The following is a 20,600-nucleotide window of genomic DNA, read 5'->3' on the forward strand; positions in this document are numbered from 1 at the left end:
TAAGACTGTACTGAATCAGACTGTACTGAATCAGACTGTATTGAATCACACTGTACTGAATCAGACTGTACTGAACCAGACTGTACCGAACCAGACTGTAGTGAATCAAACTGTACCGAACCAGACTGTACTGAATCAGAGTGTACTGAACCAGACTGTACTGAATCAGAGTGTACTGAACCAGAGTGTACTGAATCAGACTGTACTGAATCAGAGTGTACTGAATCAGACTGTACTGAATCAGACTGTACTGAATCAGACTGTACTGAATCAGACTGTACTGAATCACACTGTACTGAATCACACTGTACTGAACCAGACTCTATTGAGCCAGACTGTGCTGAAACACACTGTATTGAACCAGAGTGTACTGAATCAGACTGTACTGAATCAGACTGTACTGAATCAGACTGTACTGAACCAGACTATACTGAATCATACTGTATTGAATCAGACTGCACTGAATCAGTCTATACTGAACATGACTATACTGAACCAGGTTGTACTGAATAAGACTGTACTGAATCAGACTGTACTGAATCACACTGTACTAAATCAGACTGTACTGAACCAGACTGTACTGAATAAGACTGTACTGAATAAGACTGTACTGAATCAGACTGTATTGAATCACACTGTACTGAATCAGACAGTACTGAACCAAACTGTACTGAAGCAGACTGTACTGAACCAAACTGTACTGAATCAGACTGTCCTGAACCAGACTGTATTGAATCACACTGTACTGAATCAGACTGTACTGAACCAGACTGTACTAAATCAGACAGTACTGAATCAGACTGTACTGAACCAGACTATACTGAATCATACTGTATTGAATCAGACTTTCCCGAATCAGTCTATACTGAACATGACTATACTGAAGCAGACTGTACTGAACCAGGCTGTACTGAATAAGACTGTACTGAATCAGACTGTATTGAATCACACTGTACTGAATCAGACTGTACTGAACCAAACTGTACTGAAGCAGACTGTACTGAACCAGGCTGTACTGAATAAGACTGTACTGAATCAGACTGTATTGAATCACACTGTACTGAATCAGACTGTACTGAACCAAACTGTACTGAAGCAGACTGTACTGAACCAGGCTGTACTGAATAAGACTGTACTGAATCAGACTGTATTGAATCACACTGTACTGAATCAGACTGTACTGAACCAGACTGTACTGAATCAGACTGTACTGAACCAAACTGTGCTGAATCAGACTGTCCTGAACCAGACTGTACTGAATCAGACTGTACTGAACCAGACTGTAGTGAATCAGACTGTACTGAACCGGACTGTACTGAATCAGACTGTACTGAATCAAACTGTACTGAACCAGACTGTAGTGAATCAAACTGTACCGAACCAGACTGTAGTGAATCAAACTGTACCGAACCAGACTGTACTGAATCAGAGTGTACTGAACCAGAGTGTACTGAATCAGACTGTACTGAATCAGACTGTACTGAATCAGAGTGTACTGAACCAGAGTGTACTGAATCAGACTGTACTGAATCAGACTGTACTGAATCAGACTGTACTGAATCAGACTGTAGTGAATCAGACTGTAGTGAATCAGACTGTACTGAACCAGACTGTACTGAATCAGACTGTACTGAATCAAACTGTACCGAACCAGACTGTAGTGAATCAAACTGTACCGAACCAGACTGTACTGAATCAGAGTGTACTGAACCAGACTGTACTGAATCAGAGTGTACTGAACCAGAGTGTACTGAATCAGACTGTACTGAATCAGACTGTACTGAATCAGACTGTACTGAATCAGACTGTACTGAATCAGACTGTACTGAATCACACTGTACTGAACCAGACTCTATTGAGCCAGACTGTGCTGAAACACACTGTATTGAACCAGAGTGTACTGAATCAGACTGTACTGAATCAGACTGTACTGAATCATACTGTACTGAACCAGACTGTACTGCATCAGACTGTACTGAACCAGACTATACTGAATCATACTGTATTGAATCAGACTGCACTGAATCAGTCTATACTGAACATGACTATACTGAACCAGGTTGTACTGAATAAGACTGTACTGAATCAGACTGTACTGAATCAGACTGTATTGAATCACACTGTACTGAATCAGACTGTACTGAACCAAACTGTACTGAATAAGACTGTACTGAATCAGACTGTATTGAATCACACTGTACTGAATCAGACAGTACTGAACCAAACTGTACTGAAGCAGACTGTACTGAACCAAACTGTACTGAATCAGACTGTCCTGAACCAGACTGTATTGAATCACACTGTACTGAATCAGACTGTACTGAACCAGACTGTACTAAATCAGACTGTACTGAATCAGACTGTACTGAACCAGACTATACTGAATCATACTGTATTGAATCAGACTGTACTGAATCAGTCTATACTGAACATGACTATACTGAAGCAGACTGTACTGAACCAGGCTGTACTGAATAAGACTGTACTGAATCAGACTGTATTGAATCACACTGTACTGAATCAGACTGTACTGAACCAAACTGTACTGAAGCAGACTGTACTGAACCAGGCTATACTGAATAAGACTGTACTGAATCAGACTGTATTGAATCACACTGTACTGAATCAGACTGTACTGAACCAAACTGTACTGAAGCAGACTGTACTGAACCAGGCTGTACTGAATAAGACTGTACTGAATCAGACTGTATTGAATCACACTGTACTGAATCAGACTGTACTGAACCAGACTGTACTGAATCAGACTGTACTGAACCAAACTGTGCTGAATCAGACTGTCCTGAACCAGACTGTACTGAATCAGACTGTACTGAACCAGACTGTACTGAACCAGACTGTACTGAATCAGACTGTACTGAACCAGACTGTACTGAACCAGACTGTACTGAATCAGACCATACTGAATCTGACCATACTGAATCAAGCTGTACTGAACCAAACTGTACTGAACCAGACTGGACTGTATCAGACTGTACTGAACCAGACTGTACTGAACCAGGCTGTACTGAACCAGACCCTACTGAATCAAGCTGTACTGAACCAAACTGTACTGAACCAGACTGGACTGTATCAGACTGTACTGAACCAGACTGTACTGAACCAGGCTGTACTGAACCAGACTGTACTGAATCAGACTGTACTGAATCTGACCATACTGAATCAAGCTGTACTGAACCAAACTGCACTGAACCAGACTGGACTGTATCAGACTGTACTGAACCAGACTGTACTGAACCAGGCTGTACTGAACCAGACCCTACTGAATCAAGCTGTACTGAACCAAACTGTACTGAACCAGACTGGACTGTATCAGACTGTACTGAACCAGACTGTACTGAACCAGGCTGTACTGAACCAGACTGTACTGAATCAGACTGTACTGAATCTGACCATACTGAATCAAGCTGTACTGAACCAAACTGTACTGAACCAGACTGGACTGTATCAGACTGTACTGAACCAGACTGTACTGAACCAGAGTGTACTGAATCAGACTGTACTGAATCAGACTATGCTGAACCAGACGGTACTGAATCAGCCTGAACTGAACCAGAGTGTACTGAATCTGACTGTACTGAATCAGACTGTACTGAATCACACTGTACCAAATCAGACTGTACTGAATCAGACTGTATTGAGCCAGACTTTACTGTATTGAACCAGACTATACTGAATCAGACTGTACTGAATCAGACTGTACTGAACCAGATTGTACTGAGACTAAACCAATTCAGCAGGGGGTTGGTACCTGAATTGTAGCTCCAGTGTACAGGAGGTTGAGAGTAGTGAGGTCATGGATGAGGTTTCAGAGTCGCAGGAGTGTACTGGCAGGCAGGAAGGCGGTTTGAAGTGTGTATACTTCAATGCCAGGAGCATCCGGAATAAGGTGGGTGAGCTTGCAGCATGGGTTGGTACCTGGGATTTCGATGTTGTGGCCATCTCGGAGACATGGATAGAGCAGGGACAGGAATGGTTGTTGCAGGTTCCGGGGTTCAGATGTTTCAGTAAGTGCGGGGAAGGTGGTAAAAGAGGGGGAGGTGTGGCATTGTTAGTCAAGGACAGTATTACGGTGGCAGAAAAGACATTTGATGAGGACTCGTCTACTGAGGTAGTTTGGGCTGAGGTTAGAAACAGGAAAGGAGAGGTCACCCTGTTGGGAGTTTTTTATAGACCTCCGAAAAGTTCCAGAGATGTAGAGGAAAAGATTGCAAAGATGATTCTGGATAGGAGCGAAAGTAACAGGGTAGTTGTACTGGGGGACTTTAACTTTACAAATATTGACTGGAAAAGCTACAGTTCGAGTACTTTAGAGGGGTCGGTTTTTGTCCAGTGTGTGCAGGAAGGCTTCCTGACGCAGTATGTAGATAGACCAACAAGAGGTGAGGCCACATTGGATTTGGTACTGGGTAATGAACCAGGCCAGGTGTTAGATTTGGAGGTAGGTGAGCACTTTGGTGACAGTAACCACAATTCAATTACGTTTACTTTAGCAATGGAAAAGGATAGGTATATACCAAAGGGCAAGAGTTATAGCTGGGGGAAAGGAAATTATGATGCGATTAGGCGAGATTTAGCTGGCATAGGTTGGGCAAGGAAACTGCAGGGGATGGGCACAATTGTAATGTGGAACTTGTTCAAGGAACAGCTACTACGCGTCCTTGATAAATATGTACCTGTCAGGCAGGGAGGAAGCAGACGTGTGAGGGAACCGTGGTTTACTAAGGAGGTTGAATCTCTTGTGAAGAGGAAGAAGGAGACTTATGTTAAGATGAGACGTGAAGGCTCAGTTAGGGCGCTTGAGAGTTACAAGTTAGCCAGGAAGGACCTAAAGAAAGAGTTAAGAAGAGCCAGGAGGGGACATGAGAAGTCTTTGGCAGGTAGGATCAAGGAAAACCCTAAAGCTTTCTATAGGTATGTCAGGTGTAAAAGAATGACTAGGGTAAGATTAGGGCCAGTCAAGGACAGGAGTGGGAAGTTGTGCGTGGAGTCTGAAGAGATAGGAGAGGCACTAAATGAATATTTTTTGTCGGTATTCACACTGAAGAGGGACAGTGTTGTTGAGGGGAGTACTGAGATGCAGGCTGTTGGACTGGATGGGATTGATGTTCATAAGGAGGAGGTGTTAGCAATTCTGGAAAGGGTAAAAATAGATAAGTCCCCTGGGCCGGATGGGATTTATCCTAGGATTCTCTGGGAGGCTAGAGAGGAGATTGCAGAGCCTTTGGCTTTGATCTTTGTGTCGTCATTGTCTACAGGAACAGTGCCAGAAGACTGGAGGATAGCAAATGTTGTCCCCTTGTTCAAGAAGGGGAGTAGGGACAACCCTGGTAATTATAGACCAGTGAGCCTTACTTCTGTTGTGGGCAAAGTTTTGGAAAGGATTATAAGAGATAGGATTTATAATCACCTAGAAAAGAATAATTTGATTAGGGATAGTCAGCACGGTTTTGTGAAGGGTAGGTCGTGCCTCACAAACCTTATTGAGTTCTTTGAGAAGGTGACCAAAGGGGTGGATGAGGGTAAAGCGGTTGATGTGGTGTATATGGATTTCAGCAAAGTGTTTGATAAGGTTCCTCATGGTAAGCTTTTGCAGAAAATACGGACACATGGGATTGAGGGTGATTTAGTGGTTTGGATCAGGAATTGGCTAGCTGTAAGAAAACAAAGGGTGGTGGTTGATGGGAAATATTCATCCTGGAGTTCAGTTACTAGTGGTGTACCGCAAGGATCTGTTTTGGGGCCACTGCTGTTTGTCATTTTTATTAATGACCTGGATGAGGGCGTGGAAGGATGGATTAGTAAATTTGCGGATGACACTAAAGTCGGTGGAGTTGTAGACAGTGTGGAGGGAAGTGGCAGGTTACAGAGGGACATAGATAAGCTGCAGAGCTGGGCTGAGAGGTGGCAGATGGAGTTTAATGCGGAAAAGTGTGAGGTGATTCACTTTGGAAGGAGTAACAGGAATACAGAGTACTGGGCTAATGGTAAGATACTCGGTTGTGTGGATGAACAGAGGGATCTGGGTGTCCATGTGCATAGATCCCTGAAGTTGGCACCCAGGTTGATAGGGTTGTTAAGAAGGCGTATGGTGTGTTAGCTTTTATTGGTGGAGGGATTGAGTTTCGGAGCCAGGAGGTAATGCTGCAACTGTACAAAACTCTGGTGCGACCGCATTTGGAGTATTGCGTACAGTTCTGGTCGTCGTATTATCGGAAAAATGTGGAAGTGTTGGAAAGGGTGCAGAGGAGATTTACCAGGATGTTGCCTGGTATGGTGGGAAAATCGTATGAGGAAAGACTGAGGGGCTTGAGGTTGTTTTCGTTAGAGAGAAGAAGGTTAAGAGATGACTTAATAGAGGCATACAAGATGATCAGAGGATTAGATAGGGTGGATAGTGAGAGCCTTTTTCCTCGGATGGTGTTGGCTAGCATGAGGGGACATAGCTTTAAATTGAGGGGTGAGAGATATAGGACAGATGTTAGAGGTAGGTTCTTTACTCAGAGAGTAGTAAGGGCGTGGAATGCCCTGCCTGCAGCAGTAGTGGACTCGTCAACATTAAGAGCATTCAAATGGTTATTGGATAAACATATGGATGATATTGGAATAGTGTAGATTAGAGGGGCTTTAGATTGGTACCACTGGCCGGCGCAACATCGAGGGCCGAAGGGCCTGTACTGCGCTGTAATGTTCTATGTTCTATGTACTGAATCAGCCTGTACTGAACCACAGTGTACTGAATCAGACTGTACTGAATCAGCCTGTACTGAACCAGAGTGTACTGAATCACACTGTACCAAATCAGACTGTACTGAAGTAAACTGTACTGAACCAGACTGTACTGAATCAGACTGCACTGAACCAGACTGTACTGAACCAGACCCTACTGAACCTGACCGTTCTGAATCAAGCTGTACTGAACCAATCTGTACTGAACCAGACTGTACTGAATCAGACTGTACTGAATCAGAATCTACTGAACCAGACTGTTCTGAACCCTACTTTACTGAATCAGACTGTACTGAACCAGCCTGCACTCAACCAGACAATACTAAATCAGACTGTACTGAACTAAACTGTATTGAACCAGGTTGTACTGAATCAAACTGTACTGAATTAGACTGTACTCAGACAGTACTGTGTCAGACTGCACTGAATCAGATTGTACTGAATCAAACTGTACTGAATTAGACTGTACTCAGACAGTACTGTGTCAGACTGCACTGAATCAGATTGTACGGAATCAGATTGTACTGAATCAGGTAGTACTGAATCAGACTGTACTGAATCAGACTGTACTGAATCAGGTAATACTGAATCAGACTGTACTGAATCAGACTGTATTGAACCAGCCTGCACTCAACCAGACTATACTAAATCAGACTGTACTGAACTAAACTGTACTGAACCAGGTTGTACTGAATCAAATTGTACTGAATTAGACTGTACTCAGACAGTACTGTGTCAGACTGCACTGAATCAGATTGTACTGAATCAGACTGTATTGAACCACTGTACTGAAGCAGACTGTTCTGAACCAGAGTGTACTGAATCAGACAGTACGAATCAGATTGTACTGAGCTAGGTGATGCCTAATTTGAAGGGGAGATGGAATAATAAACATTCTTTTCACCTGAATCCATACTGTGGGTAAACTCTAAACATGTTATCACTTCTGAACTCAACATTGGGCAGAACTGAACTTACCCAAGATCTTCACTGTCTGCTTGTGATATTTCTGCCGGTTTGCAGCATTCGGACCCTTGATCTCGTCCTTGCTCTTCCACAGTTTCCTTCCAATGAACCCATAGAGGAAAGTGAGGCAGAACATGGGGAAGAAGAAATAGAGGGTGGAAAACCAAATCATGATGTTCAGGATACCCGAGCTGACGGCGTATTCGGAGTGTTTGCACATATCACGTTCCACTCCAAGCAGAAACAAGAAGGGTGCAGCAGACAACAGGGCTATAGTCCACAGCAAGGCAATGACCGACCTTACCTTCCCCTTGGTGATAAAGACCTTGGCTTTGAGAGGGAAACAGATGGCAAGGTACCTCTCGATGCTAAGGGCTGTGATATGCAGGATGGTAGCGTAGGTGCATCCTTCGTTGATGTACTGGTAAAACCTGCACAGAAAGTCCCCAAAGAGCCAGGGTTTGTACTTCCACAGGCGATACAGGTCAAAAGGCAAACAGAGGAAGATCAGCAGATCGGACACCGCCATGCTGGACAGGTACAGATTGGTGGTGGTCTTCATATCCTTGTACCTCCTTATAATCAGGATAGTTAAGATGTTGCCAATGAGTCCAGTGACGAACAGGACAATACAGACAATTGTCACTGGGATCAAGATGGAAATGGGGAAGAGAGGACATGACTCGTTGTCACAGTGAAGAAACAGTGGCAAAGTATCATTATTATCATATATATCATCATCGGTAATATTCTGCATCCTGCAAGGGAAATCGGTCCATTCAGATAGTTAAACCGTATGGATTGCCTGGAGAATTTCACTATCTTACAGCAATGCCCCAGATTAACGGTGGTGGGGTGCAGCTACTTCCTGAAGTCCCTGGGGTAACACTGAGGAGTTGCTGGGATTGAAGTGAAGCTGTGCACACTCCCTAGCGAGGTAGCTGGTCCCCCGCCGGGACAGAGGCGATCCAATTCCTGACTCGCCCTGCATTGAAGCCGATGCAAAGTTTCACACTGTTCCCATCTGACTCGGAGCTGAAAGCAGAGCCCGAAGATGCTGCACCTGCAAAGCTCCACTCACTTGTGACCTGGGTTATGGAGAGGGAGGGACCACGGCACAGTGAGCATCCCCCTGATAGTACACTGAATACATCAGAGGCCGCCTGAAAAGACACATGAAGGGGGAGGTGGAACTCTCTGAACAGTTACTTGGTTGCAATTCCAAACTGACTCCGTCTCTCACTTCTCAAGGTGCATTTTCCCCTCTAATTGTCAGATTTGTCCAGCCTCAGCACTGGATGAAACTGGGAGAATAATAAAAATACAATTGGGAGCATCACTTTGTGTAACTGGTTGTCTATTGAGGGCAAATTGCAAGGATTCTGACAGAGACTTTGAAATAAAATACTGGAAGTTTCGATATAGAAAGTCCAGAGTTTGAACTCAGGGATACATCAAACATGAATCAAAAGCGAGAGGAATGTTCCTTCCTCCAGGGAGAGTTGCCGAGTGCTATAGTTTGCCGAAACATAACTGCAGACTTAACAATTTCCCTGAAATTCCCAGCAGCTCTTTCCCAAACCCGCGATTTAAAGGTGGCAGTTCAATTGAAAAATACCGAATAAATTCAAAGTGCTTTAATCTGACACGAACGCAAAAAAAATGTAGATGCTGTGAATCCGAAATAAAAATACAACATGCTGAAAACACACAGTAACATTTGAACGGCACGTGTACCGGGCAACTCCAACAAGAGAGAATCCAACCATCTCCCTGCACAGTCAACAACATTTCTATCGCTGAACCCCCCCATTATCAACATCTTGGGGGGTTACCATTGACCAGGAACTGAACTGGACCTCTGGCTACAAGAGCAGGTCAGAAGCCAGGAACTTTGCGGCCAGTTAGACCGCTCCTGACTCCTCAAAGCCTGTCCACCATCTACAAGGCTCAAGTCAGGAGTGTGATGGAATACTCCTCACTTATCTGGATGAGAGGAGCTCCAACAATAAAGTAAAAGTTTATTTATTAATCACAAGTAAGGTTTACAATAATACTGCAACGAAATTACTGTGAAAATCCCCTAGTCCCCACATTCCAGTGCCTTTCAGGTCAATGCATCTAACCAGCACATCTTTCAGAAAACCAGAGCACCTGGAGGAAACCCACACAGAGAACGCCCCAGAGGGTCACCATGGAAAATTCCTCTTAAACCCTGTGTAGGTTCTCAGTCTCGCTGAGGTTTTAAGTAAAGTTAAGGGCTGGAGTCCAGAGCAAATTTTATGGAAGAGTGATTCTCCGACCACTAATATGGCCACACAGGTATTAACCTCCATTAGTACTGGATGTCCATTTAACCATACGTTTAACTTGATTGAGTCTGATTTGGACATTGATATGCAGTTAAATTGTTCTAAATCAGATATAGGTGGACCTTCCAGAATGCTCTTGGATACCGGCCTACGAGTTGGTTTTCTAAATCTAGGTCTTGTAAGAGTCCTTTGCTGTTTGACTCCGCACACCAACCATGCACTACTGGGCATGATTCAGAATGGACTTGTAACTGTTTGCTGGAAGCTTGGGTTTGGGTTTGTACTGTGGGCAGATCTGGGTTTACTTTTATCCGGATACTTCCTAAGGGAGGCTATGTAATCACCTGTGCTCAAGTGGTGGTCCCCGAACTCAGTCGAACTGACATGGGCGTCCGTTTCCATTGGGATACCTTGCAACTCATATACTCCACCGGCAGCATTTTCCAACGATAAGGCCAGCTGTAGCACCTGTTTAAAGTCCAGTTAGGCTTCAGCCAACAGGCATTTCTGAGTAGTTACATTATTAATCTCATGTACCAGACGGCCTCCAAGCAAATCACATGCTTCCATCAGTCATCTTAACCTAATTAGAAAACCCGCAACAAATTTCCCTCGCTCTCGGATTGCCAAGTAAAAATGATCATGTCTCAGAATTAAAGGTGGCTTGGGGTCGTAGCATTCTCTAACTAGTTCAGTGAAGGTTTCAGTATCTGGTGCCTGAGGGAAAATTAAACTCTGAATGACTGCAAATTCTGAAGTGCCACAGGCAGTCAGGAGAATTACCCATTGTTTTTCATCTGCCATAATGCTGTTTTTCCGAAAAAAGTAACACATGCATTCCACATATTGGGCTCAGTCCTTGATGGCAGGGTCGAATGAGTCTAGCTTGCCAAACAAAGGCATGATGCATAAGAATGGCTTACCCCAACTTAGGCCAACTGTCGCGAGCAAGTTCCTTCAGGCTCGTCGCCACTGAAATAACTTCTCTGAGGCCAGTGTCCTTTCACCAAACTTAGATTTATTTACATAGTCAGCCATACTCTGCCAGATAGCTCCTCATGCAGAGTATAAACGCAAAGTGCCTGTAATCCCGAGACGCCACATTATAAACACAGGCAGGGCTCCCTGATTGGACAAGTCATTACTGCCTTAATCTGGGAGCTCGTAGTCTATGAGGTCCACATCGTGGGTGTTGTTAAAGTCATTACAGTAACCACCCTGAGAAAAGAAATCTATCTCAAGCTAAGATCTTTTGGGAATAAAATGCAGAAATCTGCTAATCTGTTCAGTACAATTACGTACACTCAGGAAGGCAACTGAACAAAAAGGCTGCAACTTGGAATCACCACATAGAGACCAGCCATAGGACAGCTAACTGTATAAGCCTTTGTTTCATCTTCTTCCTGAACTGGAAAAAAACCTAAGCCTATGTTTTATTCTGCCATTTGTACTGTTGTCTGTATGTGGACCGCATGAGTGTGTGTGATGTATAAATGGTGGTTGTGATTTACCTAGGTTTTATTTAAGATTTAGCAAATAGTTTCAACAAAGTTTAACCTAAAAAAACCTAGAATCATAAAATCATAGAATCCCTACAGCGCAGAAGAGGCCATTCAGCCTGTCAAGTCTGCATCAATTCTGTGACAGTGTATTTTACCCAGGCCCTCTTCTCTGCCCTATCCCTGTAACCCCACACATTTACTCTGGCTAATCCACATAATCTACACATTTTGGGACAATTTAGTGTGACCAATCTATCTAATCTGCACATCTTTGGGCTGTGAGAGGAAACTGGAGCACCTGGAGGAAACTGATGCAGACACGGGAAGAACGTGTAAACTCCACACAGACAGTGACCCAGGCCAGAATTGGGCCCGGGTCCCTGGGGTTGTGAGGCAGCAGTGCTAACCACTGTGCCACCGAACCACCCTGTCTGACTAATTCTTTACAATACCAAAGCATAAATAGTGGGCTCCTGCAGCACTGGCAAAACACATCCGTTTGAAATTCACAAAAAACCTAATATAATCAGACCTAGATTGGGAGAATGGGGGAGTCATTTCACCCACCTCACATGGTCATAACACAAGGAGGAAGAGTTCACCTTTGTCACACAGAGTCACATACCAGGGAACATAAGTTAAAAATGAAGAAGTTAGGAATAGGAAAGGAATCCAAAGATTTCCCTGGGAAAATTTACAGAGGAAGGTAATTAAATCAGAAAGTAGACTGGATTCAGAAGGCAAATAGATACATTTCTGGGAGAAGTTATTGAAAGATTAGGTAAAAAGGCTAACCAATTGGTTTGATTGTTGAAAAATGGATGGCGTTATTTTGATCTTTTCTTAAAAAAAACTATTTAAATGCCAGGAACATTCAGGCATGACAAAATCTGTTATTGACAAAGGCAGTTAGGGATGATGCTGGCTTTATCAGTGACGGTCACATCCTATGAATGAATTTTTAAAAAATGTGCCCAAGGTACAAAGTGTGCTTTTCAATTTTATGCAGCTATTTAAAATCAATAATGACTTGGTGGAATTGATCTAAAGAGGGGCTTGCCAGTTTTAGCATGAATTGATTTTTCATGATTTTTTTCTCATTATAATGTATTTATCTCATGCAAGGAAGTATCTCATTACAATCCAGAACTTACTTTCAAAGCATATTAAATGTGACATTATAATCAAAAAGTTTTGATGGAAATTTGCTGAGGTTTAATATGATGGATGGAGTTATAAGGAGCATGCAATAACTTTCAATTATCACTACAATATACGCTACAGCAGTCTGGGAGATGCCATCTCTGATCAGCATAACTCCAGCAGCATCTGGACAACTGCCACACAGTACCAAATCCTTGAAAATGTGGTAAATATTATTGTATAACTGTTTCATCGGGATCATTCCTACATATAATTTAATTTGTGATTACTTAGGTATAGCTTTACCCAAAGTACTCCGACTACTTAACATTTGGCATGTTACATAGTTCTCCCCCTCCCCCTTCAACATCTGTTAATAGGCTCCATAGGCTGTTGTGCTCACCTCAGTTGCTCTGGTTCAATCTTCATTACATTGGCGTCCTGTAGTGGATCTCAATATATGTACAGCCTTAAATGATTCCACAAATGGACAGTTTATAGATTTCATATTTTATTTAAAAGAACAATGAGGCTGGCTGGGTGAGCAAGGACGGGTAGAACATGTTAAAGTGCACTTACAGCACATTGTGAACTCTTCAATTACTGGAGTTTGAGTGGCTACAGCTGCCTTGGATTTTTGTTGGATGGAGATGCCAAGTAATATCACACACCAGTACATAGTTACATAGACATAGACTCCCTACAGTGCAGGAGGAGGCCATTTGCCCCATTGAGTCTGCACCACCCATGTTGTGGGAAAACCACTGGAGTCAGACTGGAGGTTCAACAATACAGTTTTATTTGATGAAGCTTCGTGGAGAAAAGGCACTGGCACTCCGCAGTACTTTAGGCAGCTACCTTCTCTCAATGATACAATGGGAGTGGTTCATTTTTATACTTTTCAGACAATAGATAGTCCGGACATTAGCCATTTAACACATCGTTATAGCTGAGTAGGATCGATAGTTTAACATATCGTTACAGCCAGACATATACAGACATTGGCTTTTAACATCGCATTGTTTCATAGAATGCCTACATTTTCTCTTTCAGTGATTTATCAATGACTTTAGTTTCGGTCTATACATACAGTAATTGGTTTTCCTGCATTTATGTATTCTCGTTCCTATCTTTATCCGACCCTATTGTCCTTATCCTAAAGTGCCCCAAACCCTGGCTGGCTTCCTGCAGTATCTGATTCCTGCATGTTTAACTTTAAATAACTGTCTGTCCTTCATGTTTTAATTTCAAGTAGCTGTCTGCACTAAAAGTCAGTGCCTGTTTAATGTCTCTTTCCCAGGTGACTGTTTATGTGCCAGGCAGCCATTTTATGTGTTATGTACCCATCTTTATGTTTTTCCCCACTTCAGACCACAATCCCACACAGGCTTTATCCCCATAACCCCACATATTTACCCTGCTCATCCCCCTGAGACTAGGGTCAATTTAGCATGGCCAATCCACCTAATCCACACATCTTTGGACTGTGGGAGGAAACTCATGCAGGGAAGAATGTACAAACTCCACACAGACAGTGACCCGAGGCTAGAATTGAACCCGGGTCCCTGGCGCTATGAGGCAGCAGTGCTAACCACTGTGTCACCGTGCCGCCCATATAGAGTCATTGGAGAGGGTGCAGAGGAAATTTAACAGACATAAGTGGGTATACACATCACAAAAGTATTGACAGGCAGGGTCACTTTTCATAGAATCATATCATAGAATCCCTAAAGTGCAGAAGGAGGCCGTTCAGTCCATCAAGTCTGCACCAACCACAATCCCACCCAGGCCCTGCAGTAATATTGCAAACACTGATGGGAATGAGTTAACAGCCTAATTTATGTTTCTTTGCCTGGGTTTATTTCAGTATGTCAGATAGAAACATTCTCAGCTAAATTTCAATGTTCCCAGTTGAACATAACCAATAATTAGACAAATGTAACAGGAGCGTTCTGATAGTAACTGATCTGTGTCATGGTATCTGTGGCTGCCAAAGCTTATGTTTTTTGAGGTAGATCTGAAAACAGAAATTGAAAACAGAAACTGCAAAGGGAAGCCAAAACAAAAAGGGAAGAAAGGAATTGACTCTCCCAGCTTCTGAGGAAACCAATATTGAAACAGATTTGGAAACCAAAGCTTCAGGGCAGACTGAAACTGGCTGCGGTTATATGAAGTGATGCAGAGCCGCCCAAGCTGGGTAGTAGCAGTTGATGAGTACAATGGTGCAGTACAGGCAAGCTGAAGAAAACAACATCCAGATCCAGAAACTGAGGATAAGTTGTTTCTGATACTTGAAGATAACATTGATCGATCTATGCCATCCAACTGAGTTGAGGAAGTTCTCCAGATATGTGCCATTTGTGGTGAAGACCGTCCATACTCATGGAACTTGGTTTGGTTGTGCAATGGCTCGGGGTCAGAATACATCCTAGAAAGAGAAGAGCTGAGATTCTTTGTGAGGAAGGCAGCGTTTTGGAGGACTTTGTGACAGAGTTTGATGTGGTATGTGGACTGCTGAATTAATGCACAAGATCTGTATTAGTTGTATTGGTCATTTAATGTGTAATTCATATAGTTTATAATTAACCACAACTTACTTGTTCATCTTTGACTTACGTTGATTCTGGATGTTAAGAGTATAGGAGGTTATCTGAGCTAATACAGTATTTAGTGTTTTGCTTTGTTAGACTTTTGCATAGTAATTTATTTTCTGTTTTAAACTGTGGAATCTTGTGACTTCAGTCTTTTGGTAAGTAACTGGGATTTTAGATTGATTTTAAATTTACTGGTCTCTACTGAGACCATAACATCTGCGAATATCACTAATAAACTGCAGAGAAACTTGGTCACCAACTCTACCTTTATAAATTGATTTGTAAATGAAGGTTGAAACCAATGGGCTAAAATAAATATTGTTTTATTCAATTTACAGCCTAAATATTTTACTTTTGAAGATATTAATGAAGATATACGCATGTTTTCAATAGATGTCTCTTCCCAGTTTTAATATCAAAGTATTGATTTCCCATTGCGATGATACAATTATACTGCACCAATTGAAATCAGATTCATTTTTATTTTATGAACCAAGATAGTTTATAATGTGTCTAACTTTGATTTGGTTATGGTAGCTAGTTCTCTGCAAAAGTTATATTAAGAATGCTTCACATACAGTCATTGCTATGAATATTAGATTAAAAAGTCTGTGAACAGACTCATCATTATTCACATGATCAGATGCCCCACCCTCCCCAATTACCGTTACAATGCCAGGGTAGATAAAACAAAAAGAAAAGGCAAAGAACTTATGGCCAATTTCAGGAAACATTCTGGGAATTTCAATCTTGGGAACCACAATGCACCTTCAAACGTACTGAAACAAATGGTCTCCCAGTTTCCTAAAATGAACAAGAATCAGAAATGACCATCTCCATCCATTTTGCCAGTACCAAAGGTTGCAGATTTCCTACATCACGATCTTCACGATAGGCAACAACACCTCCTCCACGATCATCCTCAACACTGGTGTCCCACAAAGCTGCGTCCTCAGCCCTTTACTATACTCATTATACACCTATGACTGTGTGGCCAAATTCCCCTCCAACTTGATTTTCAAGTTTGCTGACGACACCACTGTAGTGGGTCTGATCTCAAACAATGACGATACGGAGTACAGGAATGAGATAGAGAATCTAGTGAACTGGTGCGGCAACAATAATCTCTCCCTCAATGTCAACAAAATGAATGTCTTAGTCATTGACTTCAGGAAGCATAGTGAAGGACATGCCCCTGTCTACATCAATGGGGATGAAGAAATGGTCAAGAGCTTCAGGTTTTTAGGTGTCCAGATCACCAACAACCAGTCCTGGTCCCCCCCATGCCGACACTATAATTAAGAAAGTCGACCAACGCCTCTGCTTTCTCAGAAGACTAAGGAAATTTAATATATTCACTATGACTTTCACCAACATTTACAGATGCACATAGGAAGCATTCTTTCTGGTTGTATCACAGCTTAGTATGACTCCTGCTCTGCCCAAGGCCGCATGAAATTACAAAGGGTTGTGAATGAAGCCCAGTCTATCACTCAAACCAGCCTCCCACCCATTGACTCTGTCACTTCCCGCTGTCTCGGAAAAGCGCCAGCATAATTAAGGACCCCACACACCATGGACATTCTCTCTTCCGCCTTGCTCCATTGAGAAAAAGATACAAAAGTCTGAGGACACGCACCAACCGACTCAAGAACAGCTCCTTCCCTGCTGCCATCAGACTTTTGAATGGGTCCACCTCGCATTAAGTTGATCTTTCTCTCCACCCTAACTATGACTGTAACACCACATTCTGCACTCTCTCCTTTCCTTCTCTATGTATGGTATGCTTTGTCTGTATAGCGCGCAAGAAACAATACTTTTCACTGTATGCTAATACATGTGACAATAATAAATCAAATCAAATTCTCTTGTAACACTCAACATGTTCTCTCTGCCAAGAAAATATCCATTATCTCTGAAAGATTATAGTATCTTCACATTCATTGTTTTCCTACTTTGGAATTCTCAGCACAAAAACATTATTTTATAACATTTTCTTATCTTAACTTGAATCCACGTGGCTCAGAGCTTGGGTTAATATTCTCAGATTCAGTTTATCTATCTGGATCAGACTTAACAACCCGCATTCAATTCTTGAAAAGTTCAGAACTTTTTTTTAAAACATGGGATATTTATGGCTCATAAAGTGAATTGTGCATTCATTACAGCAACTAAACTAAGTCAGATTAGTCAATACAAAAAACTGCGAATAATGTTTTCATCAGTATGACTGCTCAATTCAAAGAATGATCATGTAGAAGTTTGTTATGAATACAAGTTATTTTGAAAGCAAAATTGTTAGCTTTAAACAATAGCATAGAGGAACTGGGTTGTATAGTAGAGCAAACACTGGCCTTTCATCTCTATGGTCCAAGTTCAAATCCAGCCCAGAGTGACAATGAGGAAGTCTCTACCAGCTGCCTACAAGGGTCTACATTTAATGAATTTGGACAATCTCAATTCGATTTCTGGTAAGCATATGCTGGTAGCATAGATCTCCAGGACAAAACTAATTGGCAATCTTAATCAGACAGGCATCAGAACTAGAACAGTGCACTTTCTGAGGTTGGGGCCAAGTGAAGGGAATTGGCATTGACCTTTACTCATGCTTTTTGAATGGTGCTGGTGGTAAGCAAAAGAAAGTCAATAAAATAATGTTAAGAAAATAGTTGTATTTGTACACCATGGTTGAACCATTTCCAAAGCCAAATGCTAATACAAGCATATTAAACTTGGTGCAAAAACCTTCAATCTATCAACACCATGTGCAGCAGTGATGAAAAGACCAGAGAGAAGGTACAGCTTCGAACTCCTTCGGTGTACAGTTCTGGGATTGTACTACAGCGTGAAGTCCTGGACAACAGTGTTGTCATTGTACACCTGAACTGTGAGGAAAGACAAAGGGCTGTGGTGATGATTACATTATAAACAAGATAGCATCAGGGTGGCTCTGTTGCAATATTTAATATCGTCCCATCCAATTAAAAATAGGAAGTTAGGAATAAAGAGGGTTAATTCTTCACCCAAAGGATGGTAGAGTTGCAGAATACCAAAAGGAAAAACGTGAAGGGATTCAAGAAGCAACTTCATGGGTCTCTTTTATGGAGAAGTGATTGTGGGATACAATCAGAAGCCAATGGTGAGGTTGACCTAAAAACAGGAAACAATAGTTATTTGCTTTTCCTGAAAAAGTTTCTATTCTATTTTTCAGGACCATCCTTTTGTTCATCCACTAGGGAAATGTTTAAGTTGGGGAATAGTAAACTGTTATGTAGTGGCACAACTGGCATTGTCAAGAAACTTCAGACTTTTATTTTTAGGAGCAAGAAGGAGTTTGTTAATAAAGAGAAACTTGGTACAGGAATTTGCAGCCCTCCTTGGAATTGGGTTCCAGTTTTTATGATGTACATGGGTGCTATATGATTCTGCCCAAGAGAGGATCTTACCCTTTGGGGTGATCACTCACACTCAGTTCTCATTGGTCCCTCAAGTCAGGTGACTCTCTTCTGCTGTGCTGTCTTAAAGATGTGGAGATGCCGGCGTTGGACTAGGGTGAACACAGTAAGAAGTCTCACAACACCAGGTTAAAGTCCAACAGGTTTATTTGGTAGCAAATACCATAAGCTTTCGGAGCGCTGCTCCTTTGTCAGATGGAGTGGAAATGGAGAGCACATTTCCACTCCATCTGACGAAGGAGCAGCGCTCCGAAAGCTTATGGTATTTGCTACCAAATAAACCTGTTGGACTTTAACCTGGTGTTGTGAGACTTCTTACTGTCTTAAAGAGACAGACACCACATCCACGACATAAATACTGCTCTACAAATAGCAGTATGTTTCAGGATTTTAGAATTACTGTAGCTTAATCTTCAATCTATTTGTATTTATTAAATACAATAAACATGATTTTCAGGAATGCAATGAGAATATTTCCATTCTAGGATGCAAACCTATATTCAATCATTGTATCTAAGCATATTCGCAGATTTTTACCTCAACTGGTATCAACCTCAAGTAAATACATTGAACTAAAGGACAACCCTGTTCTGTTGCTATGCTGGATGTAACTGGCTGATTAATGATGAAAGGACACTATTGAGTCTTTGGCTCTAATGTGAAAGAGTAGTTGTTTTCCATATTAAAAACCTTGTAAATTATAGTCCCAAAATTAATAAATTGCAAGGGCCAACATTGTGATAAATGTCACAAATAAAAAGAAAAAGAATTATGAATCTTGGATGTAAATATATTTTATGTACATGGCCAACATTGTAAAAAGACATGTTTAGTACAATCTCCATGAAATTTTAATGTCACATTTCTCTTTAAATTGTTGATTGATTTGCTATGTGTACTTACTACTTTTGTTTGTAATGAGAGGTCTCATTTAACTAGGTGCTCTTATAAATCTGGACAATAGGGAGATGTGTAAACAACAACCATTTGACAAAACTAACTGAACCGGATTACATACTTTATAAATCTTTGAGAAATTAGATTAATCTGCCAATCATGTCATCCTAATGCAAATCTTTGCCTACTAGTATGCATTGTTTTTGTTCAAAATGCTAAACAAAATCGATGATTTGATTTGTCACATGTATACAATGAAAAACATTGTTTCTTGCACACTATATAGACAAAGCATACCGTTCACAGAGAAGGAGAGAGTGCAGACTGCAGTGTTACAGTCATAGCTAGCGTGTAGAGAAAGATCAACTTAATATAAGGTAGGTCCATTCAAAAGTCTGACTAAAGGGAAGAAGCTGTTCATGAGTTGGTTGGTACGTGACCTCAGACTTTTGTATCTTTTTCCCCGACAGAAGGTGGAAGAGAGAATGCCCGGGGTGTGGACGTTTGATTAGGCTGGCTGCTTTGTCGAGGCAGTGGGAAGTGCAGATGGAGTTAATGATGGAAGGCTGGTTTGTGTGATGGATTGGGCTTCGGTCATTACAATAGTCCTTTATTTCCCCCCTTGATTTAAAATTTACACACCAATTACAAAGTATATCTTAAACTGCAAAGGGCTCATTAACATAAAATCCCTTTAAGCACACAGATTTGTTGTGGTCAAATACTCACTCCCTGTTCTGAACCCAAGTTAGTGACTATGGATTTCTCCTCAGGATTTCTCAAATGATTGGCACATGAGAGTTTTCAAACTCCACTCCCAAAACCAAAACATGCTTTAAAATCTTCTTTGCTTCCTATTAGAGGTTTGCATTCTGAAATCCAGCCCAGATTTTCCAAATGATTCCCTGAAACCTAGATCTGCTACATTTTAAAAAGTGGATCTAGTATCCAGGTTTGTAACACCATCCTTTAACATTTATTTTT

General features: G+C 41.7%; 1 protein-coding gene across 1 annotated transcript in view; it reads right to left on the reverse strand.

Annotated features, from left to right (window-relative positions):
• The window catches only part of mlnr (motilin receptor), a 52,847-nt gene extending 44,377 nt beyond the window's left edge, over nt 1-8,470 (reverse strand). The window contains exon 1 of the mRNA XM_078232104.1: nt 7,726-8,470. Coding sequence (XP_078088230.1) covers nt 7,726-8,470 — 745 coding nt within the window. The remainder of the gene's footprint in view (nt 1-7,725) is intronic.
• Between the last annotated feature and the right edge of the window lie 12,130 nt (nt 8,471-20,600).

The sequence above is a fragment of the Mustelus asterias genome, chromosome 17 (genome assembly GCF_964213995.1).
Source record: "Mustelus asterias chromosome 17, sMusAst1.hap1.1, whole genome shotgun sequence".
Taxonomy (NCBI): domain Eukaryota; kingdom Metazoa; phylum Chordata; class Chondrichthyes; order Carcharhiniformes; family Triakidae; genus Mustelus; species Mustelus asterias.